Source organism: Saccoglossus kowalevskii, chromosome 4 (assembly GCF_978046115.1).
Source record: "Saccoglossus kowalevskii chromosome 4, keSacKowa6.1, whole genome shotgun sequence".
Classification (NCBI taxonomy): Eukaryota; Metazoa; Hemichordata; class Enteropneusta; family Harrimaniidae; genus Saccoglossus; species Saccoglossus kowalevskii.
In genome coordinates this window covers 44,164,071-44,190,863 of record NC_140644.1, presented here as the reverse complement: position 1 = coordinate 44,190,863, position 26,793 = coordinate 44,164,071, and the positions used below count along the sequence as shown (strand labels likewise).

Genomic DNA, 26,793 nt, shown 5'->3' with positions numbered 1-26,793 from the left:
ATAATTCACAAGATATAAACAAAACTTAATCAAAGAAAGCTTAGAAAGAACTCCCGTGTGCTGAGAGTATTGGAGACACAGTACAAATTAATTCAAAATTACTTGTACTTGAGATTTTGATGGAAAAGCTGAAAACTAATTAGGTAATTAAGATGCATGGATTACTACCAAAACCTAATCAAATCTGCGCATTGGCCCAGAGCATCTATGCACCAAGTTTCATGAAAAATCGATATATGATTCTTGAGATATCAGTGGAACAGACACACACACATACATACACACATACAGACAGGGTACATGTAACTGCAAAGACAAAGACAAAGGCTTCGCACAAGGGAGTCAACAATTAATTAAATATGAAAATGAGCTCAGTAATTAAATTGAAACTCAATATTGCATAGCATATATCTTACATTGACAAATTAAGCCTCTACCAAATTTGGACTATTAGTTCACAAGATATTAACAAGAATTCAAATTAATAATTAAATATGCAAATGAGCTCATTAATTGATTCCTTGAAAAAATAAATCAATGTGCATCTGTACCAGTGGTCACTCTGTCTTTGTACCAAGTCTCAGAAAAATCGGTCCAGGCATCTCCGAGAAATGACAATGGTCACACCCAAAAAACTGGATTTTACAGGATTATGACATTCAAAATGGCCGCCAGGCAGCCATATTTGATCAAATCAGGAAATAAATCCATGTGAGTATGTATAGTTCCTCACTATGTCTTTGTAGCTAGTATCATTGAAATCAGTCAAAGCATCTCTGAGAAATATCAATGGACAGATAAAAGCCATGATTAACAATCAAAATGGCTGCCAGTCGGCCATATTTGATCATTTCAAAAAAGTGCAATTGTATGGGTAGTCCCTTCATTATTGTAACAAAATCATTCAAGCCATCTCCGAGAATTTTGGCAATAAAAATGGATGCCAGTTGGCCATATTTGATTGAATCGGGAAATAATGTGACGTGCACATGTATGGTTGTGCACTATGTCTTTGTACCAAGTTTCAAAAAAATCGATCCAGCCATCTCCAAGAAATCATTCCGAACAGAGTGACGGACGGACTGACGAAGGCGAAACTACAAGCCCCCCTCCTGGACTTTGTCTGGGTGGGGGCTAAATAAAGTGGTTGCATTGTACTCTAAACCACTTTAATTTCAAGGGCAAAAAATATTCATTAAGTGAGTGAAAATCTTAAAATTTTTTTAGCAGGCTTTCACTAAATTTTGTCCCAGGAATGCCACCAATTTCTAACAGACAATGTCACCTGTGTATCTGAACAATCACGGTCTAATTGTTACCTTGGTGATTACTTTGTTGAGAATCTTCTTCTATCGTTCCCATTGACATCGGCTCATCGGTGATTGACTCATTTCTACTTGTATCAACATTTTCATCATAATCCATTATGTTAACATCTTCCTCTTCATTTTCAGAACTGCTGATATCTTGGAAGATTTCACGAAGTTCATCATGTTCAGCTGAAAAAAACAAATAATTAGTATTTATTCAGTTTAATGATTTTTTAATTTGTAGATATAACACTTTGAAATGACTGCCTGTCAATTAACCTTTTGAGTAATTGTCAAATTTTTGCATCGTTAAACTCTATTATTAAAATGTGATTTAAGTTCACATATATTTGCATCAAAATTATGGCCATAAAGAAAGTCTTACTGAGAACAGAGTCTCAGAAAGGTCAAGGGTCAAAAGTGAAACTGATAATTTGTCTGAATGATCATTATTATGAATAGATGCATCATGTGAGTATAATTTTAACCAATCACAATGACACGTTTGATGAGGTCAAAGTTCAATATAATTACCTATACTCTGGGGTCCTGATAAGTTAGCGGGAGACGCTGTATTTGAGTCAATATCCAAAACTGTACTTGATTTAATCTCTTCTTTGCTGTCCTCATCTGCCAGTACTTCCCACCCTGAATGTCAAGTTTAAGGACATACTCTTATATGCTTTAAATTTTTCTGGAATGTCAGGAAGGGAAGTGGGACAATTTTGTACGACAAGAGAATTTGAGAGGGGTAGAAACATCTTTCTTTGGTGATACAGTTGAGTAAGTATTCATCTACCGTGATATGTGTCTTTATCTTTAATGTTAATAAATGACATACAGTACTGTATAGTGTTATTTATGACAAAAATAAAGTAATATGGACCAAAAGCACAATTAGTAATTGCGAGTGAATAATTGGCTGGTCTAGTATCATCAGAAATTAGATGTATTAAATTACTCTTCCAAAATCAAAATATATGGTCAGAAATTAAACAGGATATGCTATTCATGCATATCTCAAATCCAAACTGAATTTCCTTTGTCCAGGCTCATATACATATACATAGTAGTATGGTCAAAAGGCAAGATTGCAAGCAGTCAGCCATCTTTGATTCGATTGTGAAACTAATTGTCATAGACATGTATCCTAGCATGTATAATTTGAAGAAAAAATTTTGAAAAAACAAGATGGCTGCCACTTGGTCATTATGAACATGTATCTCAATATGTGTAATGTTTGTATTAAATTAAAACACATCCTGTCCAAGATGCCACATTTAAAAACAAGCAGCCTGTCGGCTGAAATAGCTCCGCTGTTAACTTGCAGTGCGGTCGGAAATTAAGCGATCGTTTAAAATCTGGGAAGTTGGGCAAAATGAGTACTGTGGTTCAAGTGATATTAGCATATTTCTCATTAACTCAAACAATATTTATTTACTCACTGTTTACTATAGCTAGAGCGCTGTACGTGTCTTCATTTTCACGTTAGTTCTTCTGCCGTTTTCTCGCAACCAACAACGTGATTTTTTATTTGGAATTTCGAGAAACTTAACATGAATCGTTATGGCATTCATGCGCACAACATTTCGCCATGTTTCAACTTTTAAGTAGTCAGTTAACAAGGTCTTTCATAGTAGCATTTCTATGGGATTGGCGTACTAGCATGAATGGCTTCAATTATCAGTGTTCACTGATGACGTCATTTGACTGGCCCTCTAGAGGCGAAATGACACCAGGAAAAGCGGAAGTTTGTCATCTGCTTCACAGCCCGTTTTATACCCGATATTTAGGGCATTTCGCAGCACATACAAGTTGTTTTTATTGACAGAATTCATTCATAGATCTCAAATTTCATGTACAGAGTGTCAAAAGCCACACCTCTGCTCCCCTTTAAAGCACAGAAGATATTAGAAAATGAACAATATGTATAGTATCAATGCAATAGGACTTGCTGTTTTCAACAAGAATTCAAAAATATCACTTTTCACCAAAAAAGACAAAAATAATCATCAAAATTAGATAATTGAAGATATCACCACAAAATTAACAAATCTGAAAGAGGTCTACATGTAGTACCTATATATGTAATATAAAACCAATCGAACTTGCGGTTTTCAACAAGAAGTCGAAAATATCACTTTTTACCAAAAATAACAAAAATATTCATCAAAATTAGAGAATTGAAGTTATCATTACAAAATGAACAAATCTGAGAGAGGTCCACATGTAGTACCTATATATGTAATATCAAAGTAATTGGACTTGTGGTTTTTAACAAGAAGTCGAAAATATCACTTTTTACCAAAAATATTGACCAAAATTAGAGAATTACAGATATCATTACAAAATGAACAAACCTAAGAGAGGTTACCCAAGGTACATATACACCAAGTATCAAAGCATTCAGACTTGTAGTTTTCAAGAAGAAGTCGAAAAAGTAAAACATTGACATGGACGACGACGGACAATCACTCATATGATAAGCTCCGTTGACAAAGTCAACAGCGAAGCTAAAAAAAAAGATGGATGCCAGTCGGCCATCTTTGATCTGATTATGAAAAAACTGTCATGAACATATATTCTTATATGTATGATGTATGTGCCAAATATGAATGAAAATGATCCATAAGTCTTGGGGATATAGTAGTGTGGTCAAGATGGCCATTACTCAGTCATCTTTGATTGTAAAACAATTTGTCATGGACATGTAATCTAAAATGTGCTATGTATGTACCAAATTTGAATGAAATGACAAAGCATGCATAAGATACCACATTTTCAAATCAAAGAAAGCTTAGAAAGAACTCCCGTGTGCTGAGAGTATTGAAGACACATTAAAAATTAATGAAAAATTACCTGTACATGAGATATTGATAGAAAAGCTGAAAACTAATTATGTACATCAGGTAACTAATATGAACAGAACAGAACAAAAAAATTACGAATTATTATGCTAATTAGAGAATTAATATGAACAAATTTTAACCCAAAATTAATCAGGCCTGTCTATTGTCCTAGAGCATTTATGTACCAAATTTTATTCAAATGTGATGATCAGTAATTGAGATATCAGTGTTAATTAATTATGTTAATTAGGTGATTAATAAGCATAAATATTTACCAAAAACTAATTGGGTTTCTGCATAGTTCTCTTTAAAAGTTTCATTAAAATCCAATTTGTGGTTCTTCATATATCAGTGGAACATTATGCAAATTAGGTAATTAATATCCAATTAAAACTAATTAGGTCTCTGCATAATCCTAGAAGATCTATGTAGCAAGTCTCATTGAAATATGATGATTACTACTTGATATATCAAAAGCTGAAAATTAATTAATTATGCAAATTAGATAATTAATATGTACTCATATTACCCTAAAAACTATCAGGTTTGTGCAGTGTCCTATGACATCTATGTACCAAGTGTCATTGAAATGTGATGATTACTACTTGAAATATCAAAAGCTGAAAATTAATTAATTATGCAAATTAGCTAATTAATATATAATGATATTAGCCTAAAACTATCAGGTCTGTGCAGTATCCTATGATGTCTATGTACCAAATTTCATTGAAATGTGATGATTACTACTTGAAATATCAGAAGCTGAAAATTAATTAATTATGCTAATTAGGTAATTAATATGTACTCGTATTACCCTAAAAACTATCAGGTCTGTGCAGTGTCCTATGACATCTATGTACCAAGTGTCATTGAAATGTGATGATTAGTACTTGAAATATCAAAAGCTGAAAATTAATTAATTATGCAAATTAGCTAATTAATATATAATGATATTAGCCTAAAACTATCAGGTCTGTGCAGTATCCTATGATGTCTATGTACCAAATTTCATTGAAATGTGATGATTACTACTTGAAATATCAGAAGCTGAAAATTAATTAATTATGCTAATTAGGTAATTAATATGTACTCGTATTACCCTAAAAACTATCAGGTCTGTGCAGTGTCCTATGACATCTATGTACCAAGTGTCATTGAAATGTGATGATTAGTACTTGAAATATCAAAAGCTGAAAATTAATTAATTATGCAAATTAGGTAATTAATATGTACTCATATTACCTTAAAAACTATCAGGTCTGTGCAGTGTCCTATGACATCTATGTACCAAATTTCATTGAAATGTGATGATTACTACTTGATATATCAAAAGCTGAAAATTAATTAATTATGCAAATAAGCTAATTAATATATACTGATATTACCCTAAAAACTATCAGGTCTGTGCAGTGTCCTATGACATCTATGTACCAAGTGTCATTGAAATGTGATGATTAGTACTTGAAATATCAAAAGCTGAAAATTAATTAATTATGCAAATTAGGTAATTAATATGTACTCATATTACCCTAAAAACTATCAGGTCTGTGCAGTGTCCTATGACATCTATGTACCAAGTTTCATTGAAATGTGACAATTACTACTTGAAATATCAAAAGCTGAAAATTAATTAATTATGCTAATTAGGTAATTAATATCTACTGATATTACCCTAAAAACTTTCAGGTTTGTGCAGTGTCCTATGACATCTATGTACCAAGTTTTATTGAAATGTGATGATTAGTACTTGAGATATCAGTGGAAAAGCCGAAAATTGATTAATCATTATGCAAATTAGGTAATTAATATTGCACAGATTTTTACTCAAAACTAATCAAATCTGCGCATTGGCCCAGAGCATCTATGCACCAAGTTTCATCAAAAACTGATGTATGGTTCTTGAGATATCAGTGGAACAGACGGACACACATACACACACACATATACACACACACACACACACACACACACACACACATACACACTAACTGCAAAGACTCCCTTTTTGTGCTTCGCACACAGGAGTCAAAAACAAAATGGCTGTCAGTCAGCTATCTTGGATTGAATCAGCAAACCACTGCATGCATGTGCATACATGTCCCAGATAAAGTACTAAGCACATGCAAAGAATGAACAGATTTGGTCCACAGGGTTCTGAAATATGACAGACGGATGGAGACCAAATTATAAGTTTTGAACTTTGTTCGAACAAGGACTAACAAGAAAGCCATCAGAGATAGCAGATCCCCCTACATTTTTCACAAGGAGTGGGTGGAGATCACTGTTTTGATTGGAGGCTCTGTGGTGTAACAGCTACTAAATACAGCTAATAGTAGTGCACATAACAAATAGGGACTCTTATCAGCAGGCAATGTACATATCTTCTTCTCCCAGAACAGTATGACCATCAAACACACCAAAATTTAAAATGATGAGTGTTGAATTTCTTTAGTTATGACACCATGACCCTGATAACCACGATGTCTCCCTGACAGCCCTACACAAACTTGCTTGAGAATATAAAGGATACGTATACTTATAGCTTCATTATCAACTCGAAATAGTCGCTTAACTTCTTTCTCTGTATCTGGAGACTCAATGTACTGAAAACAAAAATGATAATTGTTTTAAATACAAGCTTGACTTGACTAGTACCTGGTATATGTATATAGCCAGTATACACATCTATTGATAGATAGATAGATAGATAGATAGATAGATATTTTATTTGACACAAAATTTAGCATGAATGAAAAAAACATACAATAAATCAATGGTCAAGAAAAACACAAATAAAACAATATACTAAACTAAAGCTTAGATATAAAATCAATAAATTTTCCCAAGCAATTGACAATAAAGCTATCTTTAGTGCCTAGCAAGCACTTGAATTTCTCATGAGTTGATAACTTGCAAATGTTATCATCATAAATTGCTAATTCAGCTTCAAATTTAGTACGAGCTTGTACAATCTGACTATTTTTACATGTGAGTAATACATGAAATTCATCCCCAATAGCCTGTTCATTACATAGAAAACAAAACCTTTGCTCTGGAGGTGTTTTATTATATCTAAGTTTTTCAATTGGCAACGCGTGAGAAGAAATGCGAAACTTAGTGAAGCTGACCCTGTGTTGCACATTTTTGATTTGTTCTAAATATGGTTCAAATTCAAAATTTTGTTTAAACTTGTTAAAAGTACGTAGCTTATTCTTTTCTGGTTTAAATACCGTTGGCAACCAGACTTTATTATAGTAAACTTGTTTGAATTTGGTTTTGAATTCTATAGTGTTAGATTCATCGCTAATTTTAGTTAATGTGAATAATCTTTTAACAAATGCTGTCCATGAATTACCGTTCATTTTATTGTCAGTATTAAAAGCACAGTCCAGAAGATGATTATGTTTAATTGATTTTAGCCTTTCATAATACTTCAATGTTTGTGAACTAATGTCAATAATGAGAGGATAGCTACCAAGTTCAGCTCTAGTTGCTGCATTGCTGGCCTTATTATTAACACCTAAAATCTGTTTGCAAAGTTTAATGTGGAGTTGTTCAAAGTATGTTTTGTCATTAAACAGACTTTGTATAAAATTGTCTTCAGTTATTTCGTTATTTTTTGTTTTAACAAGTTTGAAAGTAAAAGCCCCCCATATCTCAGATCCATATAATAAAATGGGCAGGATTGTACTGCGATATAACTGAATAGCATTTTTTGGCGAAACTATATAATTGTGTAGGCTAAGTGTTTGTTTTAATGCACCTATTGCACGCATTGCTTTTTTGACTAGATTATCGATAGCAATTGTAAAATTACCACTACTTTGAAAAGTGATACCTAAGTAGGTATATGTTGGGACAACTTTTACCTGTTGGTCTCCTAAGTAAAATTTGCCATCTATCTTTCTTCCCCTGTTATTAAAAATAATAATTTTAGTTTTGTTAATATTAACTCCAAGTCTCCATTTGATACAGTAGCTTTTAAACAAATTAAGATTATCTTGTAGTCCTGTACTTGTGTTTGAAAAAATGACAATGTCATCTGCAAAAAGTAGGCAATTAATATTGGTGCCATTAAGACTGACAGACTCAGATTTTTTAAGACTGTCAGATAGGTCATTGATGTATATGTTAAATAATAATGGGCTTAAGTTGCATCCTTGTTTAACACCACTAGATGATACAAATGGTTTGGTGCACCCCTGACCAGTCTTAATAGCATAGCTAGTATTTGAATACATTGATTGAATCAAATTTATACATTTTCCTGTCACTCCTGCTTTCCCTAATTTAAATAATAGCCCTTCACGCCAAACACTATCAAAAGCTTTGCGTAAGTCAACAAAGCAGGCATAAAGATATTTCTTGCCAATGCTATTTGTATATTTATTGATAATTGACTTAAGAATGAAGATGTTGTCTGTTGTCCTCCTATTGATAGTACAGCAGTTTAATATTAGTAGACACATCTATTGACAGTATAGCAGTTTAATATTAGTATACACATCTATTGACAGTACAGCAGTTTAATATTAGTAGACACATCTATTGACAGTATAGCAGTTTAATATTAGTATACACATCTATTGACAGTACAGCAGTTTAATATTAGTAGACACATCTATTGACAGTATAGCAGTTTAATATTAGTAGACACATCTATTGACAGTACAGCAGTTTAATATTAGTACACACATCTATTGACAGTACAGCAGTTTAATATTAGTATACACATCTATTGACAGTACAGCAGTTTAATATTAGTAGACACATCTATTGACAGTACAGCAGTTTAATATTAGTACACACATCTATTGACAGTACAGCAGTTTAATATTAGTATACACATCTATTGACAGTACAGCAGTTTAATATTAGTAGACACATCTATTGACAGTACAGCAGTTTAATATTAGTATACACATCTATTGACAGTATAGCAGTTTAATATTAGTATACACATCTATTGACAGTACAGCAGTTTAATATTAGTATACACATCTATTGACAGTATAGCAGTTTAATATTAGTATACACATCTATTGACAGTACAGCAGTTTAATATTAGTACACACATCTATTGACAGTACAGCAGTTTAATATTAGTATACACATCTATTGACAGTACAGCAGTTTAATATTAGTAGACACATCTATTGACAGTACAGCAGTTTAATATTAGTATACACATCTATTGACAGTATAGCAGTTTAATATTAGTAGACACATCTATTGACAGTACAGCAGTTTAATATTAGTATACACATCTATTGACAGTACAGCAGTTTAATATTAGTACACACATCTATTGACAGTACAGCAGTTTAATATTAGTATACACATCTATTGACAGTACAGCAGTTTAATATTAGTAGACACATCTATTGACAGTACAGCAGTTTAATATTAGTATACACATCTATTGACAGTATAGCAGTTTAATATTAGTATACACATCTATTGACAGTACAGCAGTTTAATATTAGTATACACATCTATTGACAGTATAGCAGTTTAATATTAGTATACACATCTATTGACAGTACAGCAGTTTAATATTAGTACACACATCTATTGACAGTACAGCAGTTTAATATTAGTATACACATCTATTGACAGTACAGCAGTTTAATATTAGTATACACATCTATTGACAGTACAGCAGTTTAATATTAGTATACACATCTATTGACAGTACAGCAGTTTAATATTAGTATACACATCTATTGACAGTACAGCAGTTTAATATTAGTATACACATCTATTGACAGTATAGCAGTTTAATATTAGTAGACACATCTATTGACAGTACAGCAGTTTAATATTAGTACACACATCTATTGACAGTACAGCAGTTTAATATTAGTAGACACATCTATTGACAGTACAGCAGTTTAATATTAGTAGACACATCTATTGACAGTACAGCAGTTTAATATTAGTAGACACATCTATTGACAGTATAGCAGTTTAATATTAGTATACACATCTATTGACAGTACAGCAGTTTAATATTAGTATACACATCTATTGACAGTACAGCAGTTTAATATTAGTATACACATCTATTGACAGTACAGCAGTTTAATATTAGTATACACATCTATTGACAGTACAGCAGTTTAATATGAGTATACACATCTATTGACAGTATAGCAGTTTAATATTAGTAGACACATCTATTGACAGTACAGCAGTTTAATATTAGTACACACATCTATTGACAGTACAGCAGTTTAATATTAGTAGACACATCTATTGACAGTACAGCAGTTTAATATTAGTATACACATCTATTGACAGTACAGCAGTTTAATATTAGTAGACACATCTATTGACAGTATAGCAGTTTAATATTAGTATACACATCTATTGACAGTATAGCAGTTTAATATTAGTATACACATCTATTGACAGTACAGCAGTTTAATATTAGTATACACATCTATTGACAGTACAGCAGTTTAATATTAGTAGACACATCTATTGACAGTATAGCAGTTTAATATTAGTATACACATCTATTGACAGTATAGCAGTTTAATATTAGTATACACATCTATTGACAGTACAGCAGTTTAATATTAGTATACACATCTATTGACAGTACAGCAGTTTAATATTAGTAGACACATCTATTGACAGTATAGCAGTTTAATATTAGTATACACATCTATTGACAGTATAGCAGTTTAATATTAGTAGACACATCTATTGACAGTACAGCAGTTTAATATTAGTAGACACATCTATTGACAGTATAGCAGTTTAATATTAGTATACACATCTATTGACAGTATAGCAGTTTAATATTAGTAGACACATCTATTGACAGTATAGCAGTTTAATATTAGTATACACATCTATTGACAGTACAGCAGTTTAATATTAGTAGACACATCTATTGACAGTATAGCAGTTTAATATTAGTATACACATCTATTGACAGTACAGCAGTTTAATATTAGTAGACACATCTATTGACAGTATAGCAGTTTAATATTAGTATACACATCTATTAACAGTACAGCAGTTTAATATTAGTATACACATCTATTGACAGTACAGCAGTTTAATATTAGTATACACATCTATTGACAGTACAGCAGTTTAATATTAGTATACACATCTATTGACAGTACAGCAGTTTAATATTAGTAGACACATCTATTGACAGTATAGCAGTTTAATATTAGTATACACATCTATTGACAGTATAGCAGTTTAATATTAGTATACACATCTATTGACAGTACAGCAGTTTAATATTAGTAGACACATCTATTGACAGTATAGCAGTTTAATATTAGTAGACACATCTATTGACAGTATAGCAGTTTAATATTAGTATACACATCTATTGACAGTATAGCAGTTTAATATTAGTATACACATCTATTGACAGTACAGCAGTTTAATATTAGTATACACATCTATTGACAGTACAGCAGTTTAATATTAGTACACACATCTATTGACAGTATAGCAGTTTAATATTAGTATACACATCTATTGACAGTACAGCAGTTTAATATTAGTATACACATCTATTGACAGTACAGCAGTTTAATATTAGTACACACATCTATTGACAGTACAGCAGTTTAATATTAGTATACACATCTATTGACAGTATAGCAGTTTAATATTAGTAGACACATCTATTGACAGTATAGCAGTTTAATATTAGTATACACATCTATTGACAGTATAGCAGTTTAATATTAGTATACACATCTATTGACAGTACAGCAGTTTAATATTAGTATACACATCTATTGACAGTACAGCAGTTTAATATTAGTACACACATCTATTGACAGTACAGCAGTTTAATATTAGTAGACACATCTATTGACAGTATAGCAGTTTAATATTAGTATACACATCTATTGACAGTACAGCAGTTTAATATTAGTACACACATCTATTGACAGTACAGCAGTTTAATATTAGTACACACATCTATTGACAGTATAGCAGTTTAATATTAGTATACACATCTATTGACAGTATAGCAGTTTAATATTAGTATACACATCTATTGACAGTACAGCAGTTTAATATTAGTACACACATCTATTGACAGTATAGCAGTTTAATATTAGTACACACATCTATTGACAGTACAGCAGTTTAATATTAGTAGACACATCTATTGACAGTATAGCAGTTTAATATTAGTATACACATCTATTGACAGTACAGCAGTTTAATATTAGTACACACATCTATTGACAGTACAGCAGTTTAATATTAGTACACACATCTATTGACAGTACAGCAGTTTAATATTAGTAGACACATCTATTGACAGTACAGCAGTTTAATATTAGTATACACATCTATTGACAGTACAGCAGTTTAATATTAGTACACACATCTATTGACAGTACAGCAGTTTAATATTAGTAGACACATCTATTGACAGTATAGCAGTTTAATATTAGTATACACATCTATTGACAGTATAGCAGTTTAATATTAGTATACACATCTATTGACAGTACAGCAGTTTAATATTAGTAGACACATCTATTGACAGTATAGCAGTTTAATATTAGTATACACATCTATTGACAGTATAGCAGTTTAATATTAGTATACACATCTATTGACAGTACAGCAGTTTAATATTAGTATACACATCTATTGACAGTATAGCAGTTTAATATTAGTATACACATCTATTGACAGTACAGCAGTTTAATATTAGTATACACATCTATTGACAGTACAGCAGTTTAATATTAGTATACACATCTATTGACAGTATAGCAGTTTAATATTAGTATACACATCTATTGACAGTACAGCAGTTTAATATTAGTATACACATCTATTGACAGTACAGCAGTTTAATATTAGTAGACACATCTATTGACAGTATAGCAGTTTAATATTAGTATACACATCTATTGACAGTACAGCAGTTTAATATTAGTAGACACATCTATTGACAGTATAGCAGTTTAATATTAGTATACACATCTATTGACAGTACAGCAGTTTAATATTAGTAGACACATCTATTGACAGTATAGCAGTTTAATATTAGTATACACATCTATTGACAGTATAGCAGTTTAATATTAGTAGACACATCTATTGACAGTACAGCAGTTTAATATTAGTAGACACATCTATTGACAGTACAGCAGTTTAACATTAGTAGACACATCTATTGACAGTATAGCAGTTTAATATTAGTAGACACATCTATTGACAGTACAGCAGTTTAACATTAGTATACACATCTATTGACAGTATAGCAGTTTAATATTAGTATACACATCTATTGACAGTACAGCAGTTTAATATTAGTATACACATCTATTGACAGTACAGCAGTTTAATATTAGTAGACACATCTATTGACAGTATAGCAGTTTAATATTAGTATACACATCTATTAACAGTATAGCAGTTTAATATTAGTAGACACATCTATTGACAGTACAGCAGTTTAATATTAGTATACACATCTATTGACAGTACAGCAGTTTAATATTAGTAGACACATCTATTGACAGTATAGCAGTTTAATATTAGTATACACATCTATTAACAGTATAGCAGTTTAATATTAGTATACACATCTATTGACAGTACAGCAGTTTAATATTAGTATACACATCTATTGACAGTACAGCAGTTTAATATTAGTATACACATCTATTAACAGTATAGCAGTTTAATATTAGTATACACATCTATTGACAGTACAGCAGTTTAATATTAGTATACACATCTATTGACAGTACAGCAGTTTAATATTAGTAGACACATCTATTGACAGTATAGCAGTTTAATATTAGTATACACATCTATTAACAGTATAGCAGTTTAATATTAGTAGACACATCTATTGACAGTACAGCAGTTTAATATTAGTATACACATCTATTGACAGTACAGCAGTTTAATATTAGTAGACACATCTATTGACAGTATAGCAGTTTAATATTAGTATACACATCTATTAACAGTATAGCAGTTTAATATTAGTATACACATCTATTGACAGTACAGCAGTTTAATATTAGTATACACATCTATTGACAGTATAGCAGTTTAATATTAGTATACACATCTATTGACAGTACAGCAGTTTAATATTAGTATACACATCTATTGACAGTACAGCAGTTTAATATTAGTATACACATCTATTGACAGTACAGCAGTTTAATATTAGTAGACACATCTATTGACAGTATAGCAGTTTAATATTAGTATACACATCTATTGACAGTATAGCAGTTTAATATTAGTATACACATCTATTGACAGTACAGCAGTTTAATATTAGTAGACACATCTATTGACAGTATAGCAGTTTAATATTAGTATACACATCTATTGACAGTATAGCAGTTTAATATTAGTATACACATCTATTGACAGTACAGCAGTTTAATATTAGTATACACATCTATTGACAGTATAGCAGTTTAATATTAGTAGACACATCTATTGACAGTACAGCAGTTTAATATTAGTATACACATCTATTGACAGTACAGCAGTTTAATATTAGTATACACATCTATTGACAGTACAGCAGTTTAATATTAGTAGACACATCTATTGACAGTATAGCAGTTTAATATTAGTATACATCTATTGACAGTACAGCAGTTTAATATTAGTAGACACATCTATTGACAGTACAGCAGTTTAATATTAGTAGACACATCTATTGACAGTATAGCAGTTTAATATTAGTATACATCTATTGACAGTACAGCAGTTTAATATTAGTAGACACATCTATTGACAGTACAGCAGTTTAATATTAGTAGACACATCTATTGACAGTATAGCAGTTTAATATTAGTATACATCTATTGACAGTATAGCAGTTTAATATTAGTATACATCTATTGACAGTACAGCAGTTTAATATTAGTAGACACATCTATTGACAGTATAGCAGTTTAATATTAGTATACACATCTATTGACAGTACAGCAGTTTAATATTAGTATACATCTATTGACAGTATAGCAGTTTAATATTAGTATACACATCTATTGACAGTACAGCAGTTTAATATTAGTAGACACATCTATTGACAGTACAGCAGTTTAATATTAGTATACACATCTATTGACAGTATAGCAGTTTAATATTAGTATACACATCTATTGACAGTACAGCAGTTTAATATTAGTATACACATCTATTGACAGTATAGCAGTTTAATATTAGTAGACACATCTATTGACAGTACAGCAGTTTAATATTAGTAGACACATCTATTGACAGTATAGCAGTTTAATATTAGTAGACACATCTATTGACAGTATAGCAGTTTAATATTAGTATACACATCTATTGACAGTATAGCAGTTTAATATTAGTATACACATCTATTGACAGTATAGCAGTTTAATATTAGTAGACACATCTATTGACAGTATAGCAGTTTAATATTAGTATACACATCTATTGACAGTATAGCAGTTTAATATTAGTATACACATCTATTGACAGTATAGCAGTTTAATATTAGTATACACATCTATTGACAGTATAGCAGTTTAATATTAGTAGACACATCTATTGACAGTATAGCAGTTTAATATTAGTATACACATCTATTGACAGTATAGCAGTTTAATATTAGTATACACATCTATTGACAGTATAGCAGTTTAATATTAGTAGACACATCTATTGACAGTACAGCAGTTTAATATTAGTATACACATCTATTGACAGTACAGCAGTTTAATATTAGTAGACACATCTATTGACAGTATAGCAGTTTAATATTAGTATACACATCTATTGACAGTATAGCAGTTTAATATTAGTATACACATCTATTGACAGTACAGCAGTTTAATATTAGTATACACATCTATTGACAGTATAGCAGTTTAATATTAGTACACACATCTATTAACAGTACAGCAGTTTAATATTAGTATACACATCTATTGACAGTACAGCAGTTTAATATTAGTATACACATCTATTAACAGTATAGCAGTTTAATATTAGTATACACATCTATTGACAGTACAGCAGTTTAATATTAGTATACACATCTATTGACAGTACAGCAGTTTAATATTAGTAGACACATCTATTGACAGTACAGCAGTTTAATATTAGTATACACATCTATTGACAGTACAGCAGTTTAATATTAGTATACATCTATTGACAGTATAGCAGTTTAATATTAGTATACACATCTATTGACAGTATAGCAGTTTAATATTAGTATACACATCTATTGACAGTACAGCAGTTTAATATTAGTATACACATCTATTGACAGTATAGCAGTTTAATATTAGTATACACATCTATTGACAGTATAGCAGTTTAATATTAGTATACACATCTATTGACAGTACAGCAGTTTAATATTAGTATACATCTATTGACAGTATAGCAGTTTAATATTAGTATACACATCTATTGACAGTACAGCAGTTTAATATTAGTAGACACATCTATTGACAGTACAGCAGTTTAATATTAGTATACACATCTATTGACAGTATAGCAGTTTAATATTAGTATACACATCTATTGACAGTACAGCAGTTTAATATTAGTATACACATCTATTGACAGTATAGCAGTTTAATATTAGTAGACACATCTATTGACAGTACAGCAGTTTAATATTAGTAGACACATCTATTGACAGTACAGCAGTTTAACATTAGTAGACACATCTATTGACAGTATAGCAGTTTAATATTAGTATACACATCTATTGACAGTATAGCAGTTTAATATTAGTACACACATCTATTGACAGTATAGCAGTTTAATATTAGTATACACATCTATTGACAGTATAGCAGTTTAATATTAGTATACACATCTATTGACAGTATAGCAGTTTAATATTAGTATACACATCTATTGACAGTACAGCAGTTTAATATTAGTATACACATCTATTGACAGTACAGCAGTTTAATATTAGTATACACATCTATTGACAGTATAGCAGTTTAATATTAGTAGACACATCTATTGACAGTACAGCAGTTTAATATTAGTAGACACATCTATTGACAGTATAGCAGTTTAATATTAGTATACACATCTATTAACAGTATAGCAGTTTAATATTAGTATACATCTATTGACAGTACAGCAGTTTAATATTAGTATACACATCTATTGACAGTACAGCAGTTTAATATTAGTAGACACATCTATTGACAGTACAGCAGTTTAATATTAGTATACACATCTATTGACAGTACAGCAGTTTAATATTAGTAGACACATCTATTGACAGTATAGCAGTTTAATATTAGTACACACATCTATTGACAGTACAGCAGTTTAATATTAGTAGACACATCTATTGACAGTACAGCAGTTTAATATTAGTATACACATCTATTGACAGTATAGCAGTTTAATATTAGTATACACATCTATTGACAGTACAGCAGTTTAATATTAGTATACACATCTATTGACAGTACAGCAGTTTAATATTAGTATACACATCTATTGACAGTACAGCAGTTTAATATTAGTATACACATCTATTGACAGTACAGCAGTTTAATATTAGTATACACATCTATTAACAGTATAGCAGTTTAATATTAGTAGACACATCTATTGACAGTACAGCAGTTTAATATTAGTATACACAAAAGATTATCATCAGAGTATGATTATTTTATGTGAATGTGCATTATAATGGACCATAACAGACCAGTCAACTCAACCAATCTGAGTATTGTAGTTAAATTACACCCTTACCTTTTTCTTGGCAGTTTTTCTAAATCTTCTTTTTCGAACATTTTTCAAAGATGGAGTGACTAAAAAAGAATTTATTATTTTTCACTTAGTTTTTAACAATTATTTTGGTGCATCCATGATTGTTACTGTGCAGAATGAAAAAAAGATTCAAATCAATCTCAAAGTATTACAAAAATATGCACTACTATATTCATTTATATCTAAGCTTTCAGATGATATATAAGTTATAATACTAGCATGTCTGAATCACAGATTAATTTAGTAAATTTATCATTAATTATAGTTCATAAAAAAACAGATTATCATATTTGCTCTATTAGAAGTGACATCACTTATATTTTGTATGCAAATACCATGGTAAGTTAGCGTTAGATAAGTGTTCTTAAAATCCATTTAACTGCTACTGGTACACTGATACTGTAAGGGACTTTCATTTATTTCAAATATTCAAATTTAATAATAAATTATGCCGTTTCCTTCAAAACCAGATTTAAATCCCAATGAATATCCTTGCAACCTAAAATCCGTAAAAATTAAATCCAGTAATTATTTTACTTTTTACAGTATATTGGTCAAACAAATCTGACCAGAATCAGAACCAGAATCTCAAAGTAACTTTGGTGAATTTTCATGGATTTCAAACACATACATTTTCACAACAAACATACCAAGATGAATTAACGCAGTTTTAGCCAAAATTCAAATACTGAGCATGCTACTGCACATATATGCAATGCATTATGGGAGATAACCTCCCATTGTATATACCGGTAATGGAAAACTGATATCACAATTGAAACCTACTATCTTAACTTATATGTCAATTTTTTTATATGATTTCGCAGTGTTAGATTTCATAACAGTAATAATATACAACTTTTTCATTCCATAATGCCAAGCAAAATTTTGAAATATGAATAAATAATCTCACAATAGAAACCAGTATAAAAATGACAAATTTTTCATGATAGTTCATCTGGTGACCCCAATTTTTTTTGTGTTCAGATTTTTTGTTGTGTTCAAATATGAACTCATAATAAAGAAAGTATGACTGACATGACAAAAAACCTTCAATTCGGCTTGACCCTTTTTTACAGATAGTATTGTCATAAGTTTTCTGGTTAGTTTATACCTATATTGAACACACACTATATGAATTGCAATATGGTAACAAGTGACAACACAATGAGTTTTTGTTGTACTGACTATATCACTGAAGAAGGCATCGTATAACAATAACTTACTTCCATGAATTGACAAAAACTTCTTTTCTAATTTGTCTTTTTTTTTATGAGTTACTTCATCCTCATCTGGTGATGGCTCTTGTTCTTCTGTCGTGCAAACCAGCATCTGTAATAATACAAAGTCACCACAAGAATACCACAAGGTACACACAACGGCAGTACGGTGATCACAATGAATAATGCGTAGCGGAGGTTGATGCAACGGCAGTACCGTGATCATAACGAATAATGCATAGTGGAGGTCTATGCAACGGCAGTACGGTGATCATAATGAATAATGCATAGTAGAGGTCTATGCAACGGCAGTACATTGATCACAACGAATAATGTGTAGCGGAGGTCTATGCAACGGCAGTACGGTGATCATAATGAATAATGCATAGTAGAGGTCTATGCAACGGCAGTACATTGATCACAACGAATTATGTGTAGCGGAGGTCTATGCAACGGCAGTACGTTGATCATAACGAATAATGCGTAGTGAAGGTCTATGCAACGGCAGTACGGTGATCATAACGAATAATGCGTAGTGAAGGTCTATGCAACGGCAGTACGGTGATCATAACAAATAATGCGTAGCGGAGGTTTATGCAACGGCAGTACGGTGATCATAACGAATAATGCGTAGCGGAGGTCTATGCAACGGCAGTACGGTGATCATAATGAATAATGCATAGTAGAGGTCTATGCAACGGCAGTACATTGATCACAACGAATAATGTGTAGCGGAGGTCTATGCAACGGCAGTACGGTGATCATAATGAATAATGCATAGTAGAGGTCTATGCAACGGCAGTACATTGATCACAACGAATTATGTGTAGCGGAGGTCTATGCAACGGCAGTACGTTGATCATAACGAATAATGCGTAGTGAAGGTCTATGCAACGGCAGTACGGTGATCATAACGAATAATGGGTAGTGAAGGTCTATGCAACGACAGTACGGTGATCATAACAAATAATGCGTAGCGGAGGTTTATGCAACGGCAGTACGGTGATCATAACGAATAATGCGTAGCGGAGGTCTATGCAACGGCAGTACGGTGATCATAACGAATAATGCGTAGCGGAGGTTGATGCAACGGCAGTACAGTGATCATAACGAATAATGCGTAGCGGAGGTCTATGCAACGGCAGTACGGTGATCATAACAAATAATGCGTGGCGGAGGTTTATGCAACGGCAGTACGGTGATCATAACGAATAATGCGTAGCGGAGGTTGATGCAACCTGTTGTTACCTGATGGTATTCTTGTGATAAGCTTATTATTATACATCTTTTGTTTTTGAATGAGTGCTGATACGTTTTAGAACATGTGTTGTCTTTTGTGTTAGATGTATACATTTTCAAGGTTATTGTAACAAATACAGCAACTTGCTTGTACCGACTGTCTCATAATAAAGTTTGATGCAACTCTAAAACCATGTACTGTCTGAACCGCAACAATGTTTAGAACTCAAGACCACATCACCATGATGGAAATGATAACCAAGGAAACCAAGTGATCATGTTCTTACCTGAGCAATATCTGCTGCTTTGTAAAATGTTTTCTTGTCTACAGTTTTGTGGGATTCTATAATACATGGTAAGTCCACTAACTAAAATAAACAGTGAGAGATGAAATCAGAACCATGATAGATAATTTGAACTTAGCCACCATCTGATTAGCTGAATCAAGGTTTAATAGCTCCCAAAAGTAAATTTAGAATTTATGATCACATCTAAATCCATCTATCAAATTTGCATCATATATTTGGGAGGGGCACCATCTTGGGCAAAACTTATTTTTTGGCAGATTTGCACACCTTCTACAAAGCTACATCAGAATGACACTCATTGTGTGAGAAATTTTCACTAAACATGTCAATGCTAGATTATATCCTGGCAAATCTCTCTGTATTTATTTTCATCCTTTTGTTTTTTGTACACAAATAATTTGAACACAAATTTTCATTTGTACCACAATAATTCATGCTCTTGAAGAAAATTATTTTTTACTACTGCATTAGTTTTTACGATATTTATTATAATACTTGTTTCTGCTACAGCAGGTGATCTCCCAGGTGGTGAAACATACCCCAAGGGTGATCTTTGCAGTGGGTCACGGTGATCTCCCAGGTGGTGAAACATACCCCAAGGGTGATCTTTGCAGTGGGTCACGGTGATCTCCCAGGTGGTGAAACATACCCCAAGGGTGATCTTTGCAGTGGGTCACGGTGATCTCCCAGGTGGTGAAACATACCCCAAGGGTGATCTTTGCAGTGGGTCACGGTGATCTCCCAGGTGGTGAAACATACCCCAAGGGTGATCTTTGCAGTGGGTCACGGTGATGTTTTGGATACAAAAATGAAATATGAATTATTATTGCCAAAAATGTTAAGGTAGCGAGAAGGTTTTGTGACGTTTTTAAATAAAACATCCTCTGTCTGTTGTCTCGTTCAGAACAGTAATTTAGGTTATATATATCAAAAGACTAAGTATAGAGGTGCAAGTTCGCACAAACTGGACAGACATTGTTTACATAATTATCACGTGACATCAAAAATGGCGAACCTTGTAAAAATGACTAAGTACGCGATTGCGAGAGCACGCTGCGGAATTTCCTGGTGAAATTTAAGTTATGCATTGTCCGTAATCAAGTCCATTGAAATGCGTCTCCGATAATCAAAAGACCTATTATTCCGATTTCTATGCAGGTTTGTTTTTTTGTCCCCAAATTATTTCATACTTGGCACCTTTAACAGACTATTATTCTGTGACAAAGCATTTTCTTTAAAAACCCAGACATATTTCGCACCATCATTATCTTTTGAACGATAACTGCGAGTTTGAATGTCCAAGTCCGAACGCACTTGATTTGGCGGCGGTCCCAATGAGTCGTTCTCGATCGAAACTTCAACTCGAGAAAAACACGAAAAACAGTTTTGGTTAATAAAACACTGTAGATTTGCTGCATTATTATAAATATACACTAAAAATGGCCAAACATATTAACCACTGATATCATAGAACTCATAAAGAGTGTCAGATAATGAATAATTTCAAGCTCGAGCGCGAAAAATGAAGAAAACTGCTGGCATTTGAGTCCGTACTCCAGGAACGTTCGGGTTTTCCATTGTTATGCAAACGAACAACGAGGGATAATCCTCTGACAAACATTACTGTCCCACTGTACACGCTGACAGTTTACAAACAAGCTAATCCTTCAAGTGTCTCAGATAAGACATCTAATAAAACGGTTTTCATGGTGAAACAAAATGGCCGATGTTTGAAAAAAAATTGCTGTCAGAGTGCGACACTGAGTGGCAGATTTTTCTTTGCCTCGTCTGTCAACGCTTTCTTTCTTTTCTTCGCCATTGCGTTAGAGATAAAATGTTTTAGTAAAATAGAATATTGACTTGGAAAATAAAACGATTTAAAAGAAAGTTACAGTACTCTTTCGCACAACCTCCCGCCCGCTTCCGCTTTCCAATCACCTTTTTCTTCTCTCGCTTTTGCGACCACTTGTTGAATTCGACCGGACAATTTCCGCTTTATTTTCGACTGCGCAAACCCCGAAATATCACCGCCCACCTGCTCGCTCGCGCGCATTTAAAATTCGGACTAACAGAATAATTTCCGAGGTTCACATTGTCTTATAATTGTCTTTCTGGTTTTTATAGATGTTGAACAGCTGACAAAAGTTCAAATACTTTTTGTTTTAACTAAATATAATTATATGCACGCAACCTGACCCTTTGACCTCGATTTGGCTTGGACTGAATATTTTATTTTAAACAATATTCTGACGTGAAATACAAAATGTATTTCAACACAAGTACGACAGGGTTGTCTGGGGTTTCTTTCCTGATTGTTGAGTCTTCGCAATGTGTTTTGTATAATTATTGTTGTTTTCCCCCGATGCTGAAGGACCTTAAAGTGCCTGTGAAATGGCTGCTATTTTCACGCCTAAAATTATCAATTGATACATAAATATTATTAATTTTTATGTTTCTAAGCATGAATTATTTTTTTAAGTGAAAAAATGTGTTTTAAACTCAGTCTACGGCAACTTTATTTTTGTGTATTTTAAAACGAGGCTCCTCATTAGCTTCTCATTTGCATACAGAAATTCCCCTTGTGACGTCAGAAGGGGAAGTCGCATGGCAGCTTGCATTGCCGATACGTGTAAATAAAGCAAATTTCTTGTGCAGTTTTCTCGTCTTTGACTATATTGTCACTTATGTACTTGTTCGTCGAGGAAGAATGGACCATAATGAACACGTGGTATAATTTTTTGTTGCATGGGGTTGAGTTAGATGCGAAATATGTCCGTTCTGGTGTAGCTGGTCACCGTGATCGTCACCGACACCGGCGCACGGTTGTACACTGTTGCTGGACAAAATAGATTTTGACGTCGGAATTATCTCGTTATTTAGCAGATTACTAGGCACGTCACTACACTGTTTTATTTCATCGATCGTCTGAGTAAAACTTTCAAAATTAAAATAAAAGAGAACATATTTTGACATTCTAAACATTAGACTATAGTGATCACTATAAAATAATTAAAAAAACGACAAATCAAAGTTACTAAATAAATGACAGCCGCGTGGAAATAAATTGACATTTTGTTGAAATAGGTGAACGCGTCGGGTCACGACGAGGGCAAGTGCGTTAAAAGCGGCGTTTAATTGGATAACAAAAATAATCGAGATCGACACACATACAGATAAAAACGCCGACCGAAAAATGTATATCGTTTAAAAGTATACTGAACGACCAGTGTTATTACGGCTCAGGGGTATGACTTCCTCTCACATTTTGTCATTTGGTGGCGCACTTTCGGCGAGAGTCGGAAATCCGGAAACAGTCGACCGTTTCACGATAGGTGGGCGTGGCTACAACACGAGAAATATCCCAAATTTACTTGGATACGAGTAATCATTTTCAGCAAAAAAAATCAATAACTACCCTTTTCAGTGGGACACGTATCTAAAATGGGAAACGTGAGGGTGGGCATTGCACAGGCACTTTAAAGCTAAATGGCAGTTACATGCATGGGCTGAGTGAAAGAAAATATTTCTAAGCCTAATATAAAACCTAATATTACACCTCTTTGTGTATTTGTTAATTTTACATATGTTTGTCATGACAGTATGTTTGTAAACATCTAGAAAAATCTCGTCTTTCGTTGATAATTTCGATTGTTTGTTTGGAATTTCGATCCCCGTTGGTTTCCCCATACTGAGTTTAGGAAGGGCGTCGATCAACACCGTGACAATCAGCCGAGAGAAGACAAACATTGACCGTAATTCATGGAGATCATGTCCGTAATTTGTGGGCTGAAACCCCAAATAATTAATCAAGTATTATTATTTTAATATATATTTTATTTTACGTCGTAAAACTAAACCATGCCCAAAACAGAGCTAGAGTTGTTCGCGGTGAAACAACCGCATTGAAGACGATGCAACTTCAGCTAGCCATTTCTTACCTTGAAATAAAAAAAATAAAAATTCGAAGAGCATCGGGGAAAATATTAATAATCATCCTTATCAATCGCTTGCTTTATTTTATTCGAATCCATGAAATTCACGATTTTTTTTTTACATTTGTTGGCAACTTCCGTGCTAAAAAAGATTGAAAATGTGGGTGTGATTATTTTGCAAAGTCCTGTTGATAATACGGACAAATATGGTTCTGTGACCCAGTTCGTGCTCCGATCAGGTGACTCTCAGCCAATCAATGATGTTGTAACAAAGCTAATTGAAGGGTCGTCGTACAATCCAATCACCGGCGTCGATTCACATAGTTGTTTGTGCTGTGACAGGCTTCAAAATTATTCGCTGAAAAACATATATTTTGACAAACTGATGGAATTTGACCTTAGTTCAAAAAGAAAATACTAGGCTAAGATACATTAGAGCTCACGCGAATCAGTTTTCTCTGCAAGTTGTGAAATAAAGTAAACCAGAGTAGCGTCGATGATTTTCAGCCCTGAAGGACTTTGAATTGTTCATCGACTGGCCACCAAATAGTTATGGCTATAACTAAATTTGACACGTTTTTCTTTTAAGCCCAATAAATTATTCATACATGTCAAGCTCTGTTCGATTTTTTCAGGGCATGTGGCCGTTTTTAGTCGAAAATATTTTTTGTGGGAACACTTTTGCGGTACGTATACGGTATAGACCGAGCTCATTCAATGATCGTGACTTAATTTTAAAAATTGAATGTCAAATTTTACCAGACGTGGACCGATGTGGATTCGATATTGTTATTTTTGGAATTAATCACTAACATTTCCTCGTTTCTCTGCTCTGTCAAAAGGAGTTACCTAGGCTTTTTTCACGTAACTGTCTCATTAAAATAAAAATAAAAATATTACATCTAGAACAAGCACCCAAAACACGTAACAAGAGGTCCAAGTTCAGTTGCTTTCACGATACAAGTGTAATACAGCTATTAGATTTGAAGTGTCGTTCAGAATGTAATAATAGTTAATACTAGTTGTATGTTCACACTTTACTATCAAAACCACCATTTCGACCACCCATGTACCAGTTTTCAGTGTTTGGGCGAGCGGTCAATGTTTTCAATGAGCGAGCGAGCGAAAAAAAAAACGCGATTACAATGCGGTCGGTTTCCGGTCGGACAAGGCCGCGTGGTCGGAAATTAAGCGTTAAGCGGTCGATGTAAAAGCGGAAGGTTGGGCGAAATGAGTACTGTATCACCATGTTTCTCCGACGAAGTCTCGACTGACAATAATGCTGACAATGGACGTTAGATAAACACGCATTGTTTGCAACTGGAAGCTTATCACCCGTTATATCAGAATCGTCAACAACAGAGTATACAGATAAGATGTTATCATTTAATTCCTTCCAAAGATAAACACTATGCAAATATCCACGAAACGGCAGTTGTAGTCTTTTCTGCTAGTGTTTTAAAACACAAATTTGAGCAACGTTATTTCGCAATTTCGATCTTTTGTAAACCTGGGGTGATGTATCAAGGTCTAAAGTAACAGTTTTATCAATTTTTGAAAAATCAAGAAAAAAGTGAAAATTTCCCTTCTCGCTACCTTAATTTTATTCCACATTTTGTCCATTCTTTGCTGCATAACGTACAAATCCTTGCCTTGCTAGCAACTAATACAATAATTGGCCTGAGGAGAATTCTGGGTTTTTTCGATTCACAAAACCCCATATAGCAACAAATAACATATCTACATTTTCGCAGAGACATTAGCTTTATATGAGACAATTTTCATAACTAATTTCCAAATGTATGTCTGGAGTGTGGCTTTATAAAGATGACTGCTTTTTTTAGTAAGGATTTCATTAATTGTAGATCTCATTTTTTCTTTGATTATATTCACAGGATAGAGTCATCTCCTCATACAAACTACTACAGTACTATCGAATCATAGTCCTCATAGTCCATCTAGTTATCTCCTGCTATACTTACTTTGGCCGGAGTGGATTCACCTTCAAATCTGACTGTGCCATGCCGTCCATCAGCTGTCAAAATATTATAATGTTTATGCATGTAAATACAATAATAACTGTCAATGTGTGGCTGTGGTAAATTGGTTTCCCACAGCTACACAATGTCAACCTTATGCAACTACCATGTCAATATTAA

The 26,793-nt window shown here is 32.7% G+C and overlaps 1 protein-coding gene across 1 annotated transcript in view; it reads right to left on the bottom strand.

Annotated features, from left to right (window-relative positions):
- Window positions 1-26,793, bottom strand: part of LOC100369504 (transcription initiation factor TFIID subunit 7-like) — a 36,245-nt gene that overhangs the window by 3,218 nt on the left and 6,234 nt on the right. The window contains exons 3-9 of the mRNA XM_002732160.4: window positions 26,617-26,669; window positions 20,682-20,762; window positions 19,162-19,267; window positions 17,918-17,976; window positions 6,690-6,762; window positions 1,845-1,958; window positions 1,320-1,499 (exon numbers count right to left, since the gene is read on the bottom strand). Of these exons, the coding sequence (XP_002732206.1) occupies window positions 1,320-1,499; window positions 1,845-1,958; window positions 6,690-6,762; window positions 17,918-17,976; window positions 19,162-19,267; window positions 20,682-20,762; window positions 26,617-26,669 (666 nt within the window). The remainder of the gene's footprint in view (window positions 1-1,319; window positions 1,500-1,844; window positions 1,959-6,689; window positions 6,763-17,917; window positions 17,977-19,161; window positions 19,268-20,681; window positions 20,763-26,616; window positions 26,670-26,793) is intronic.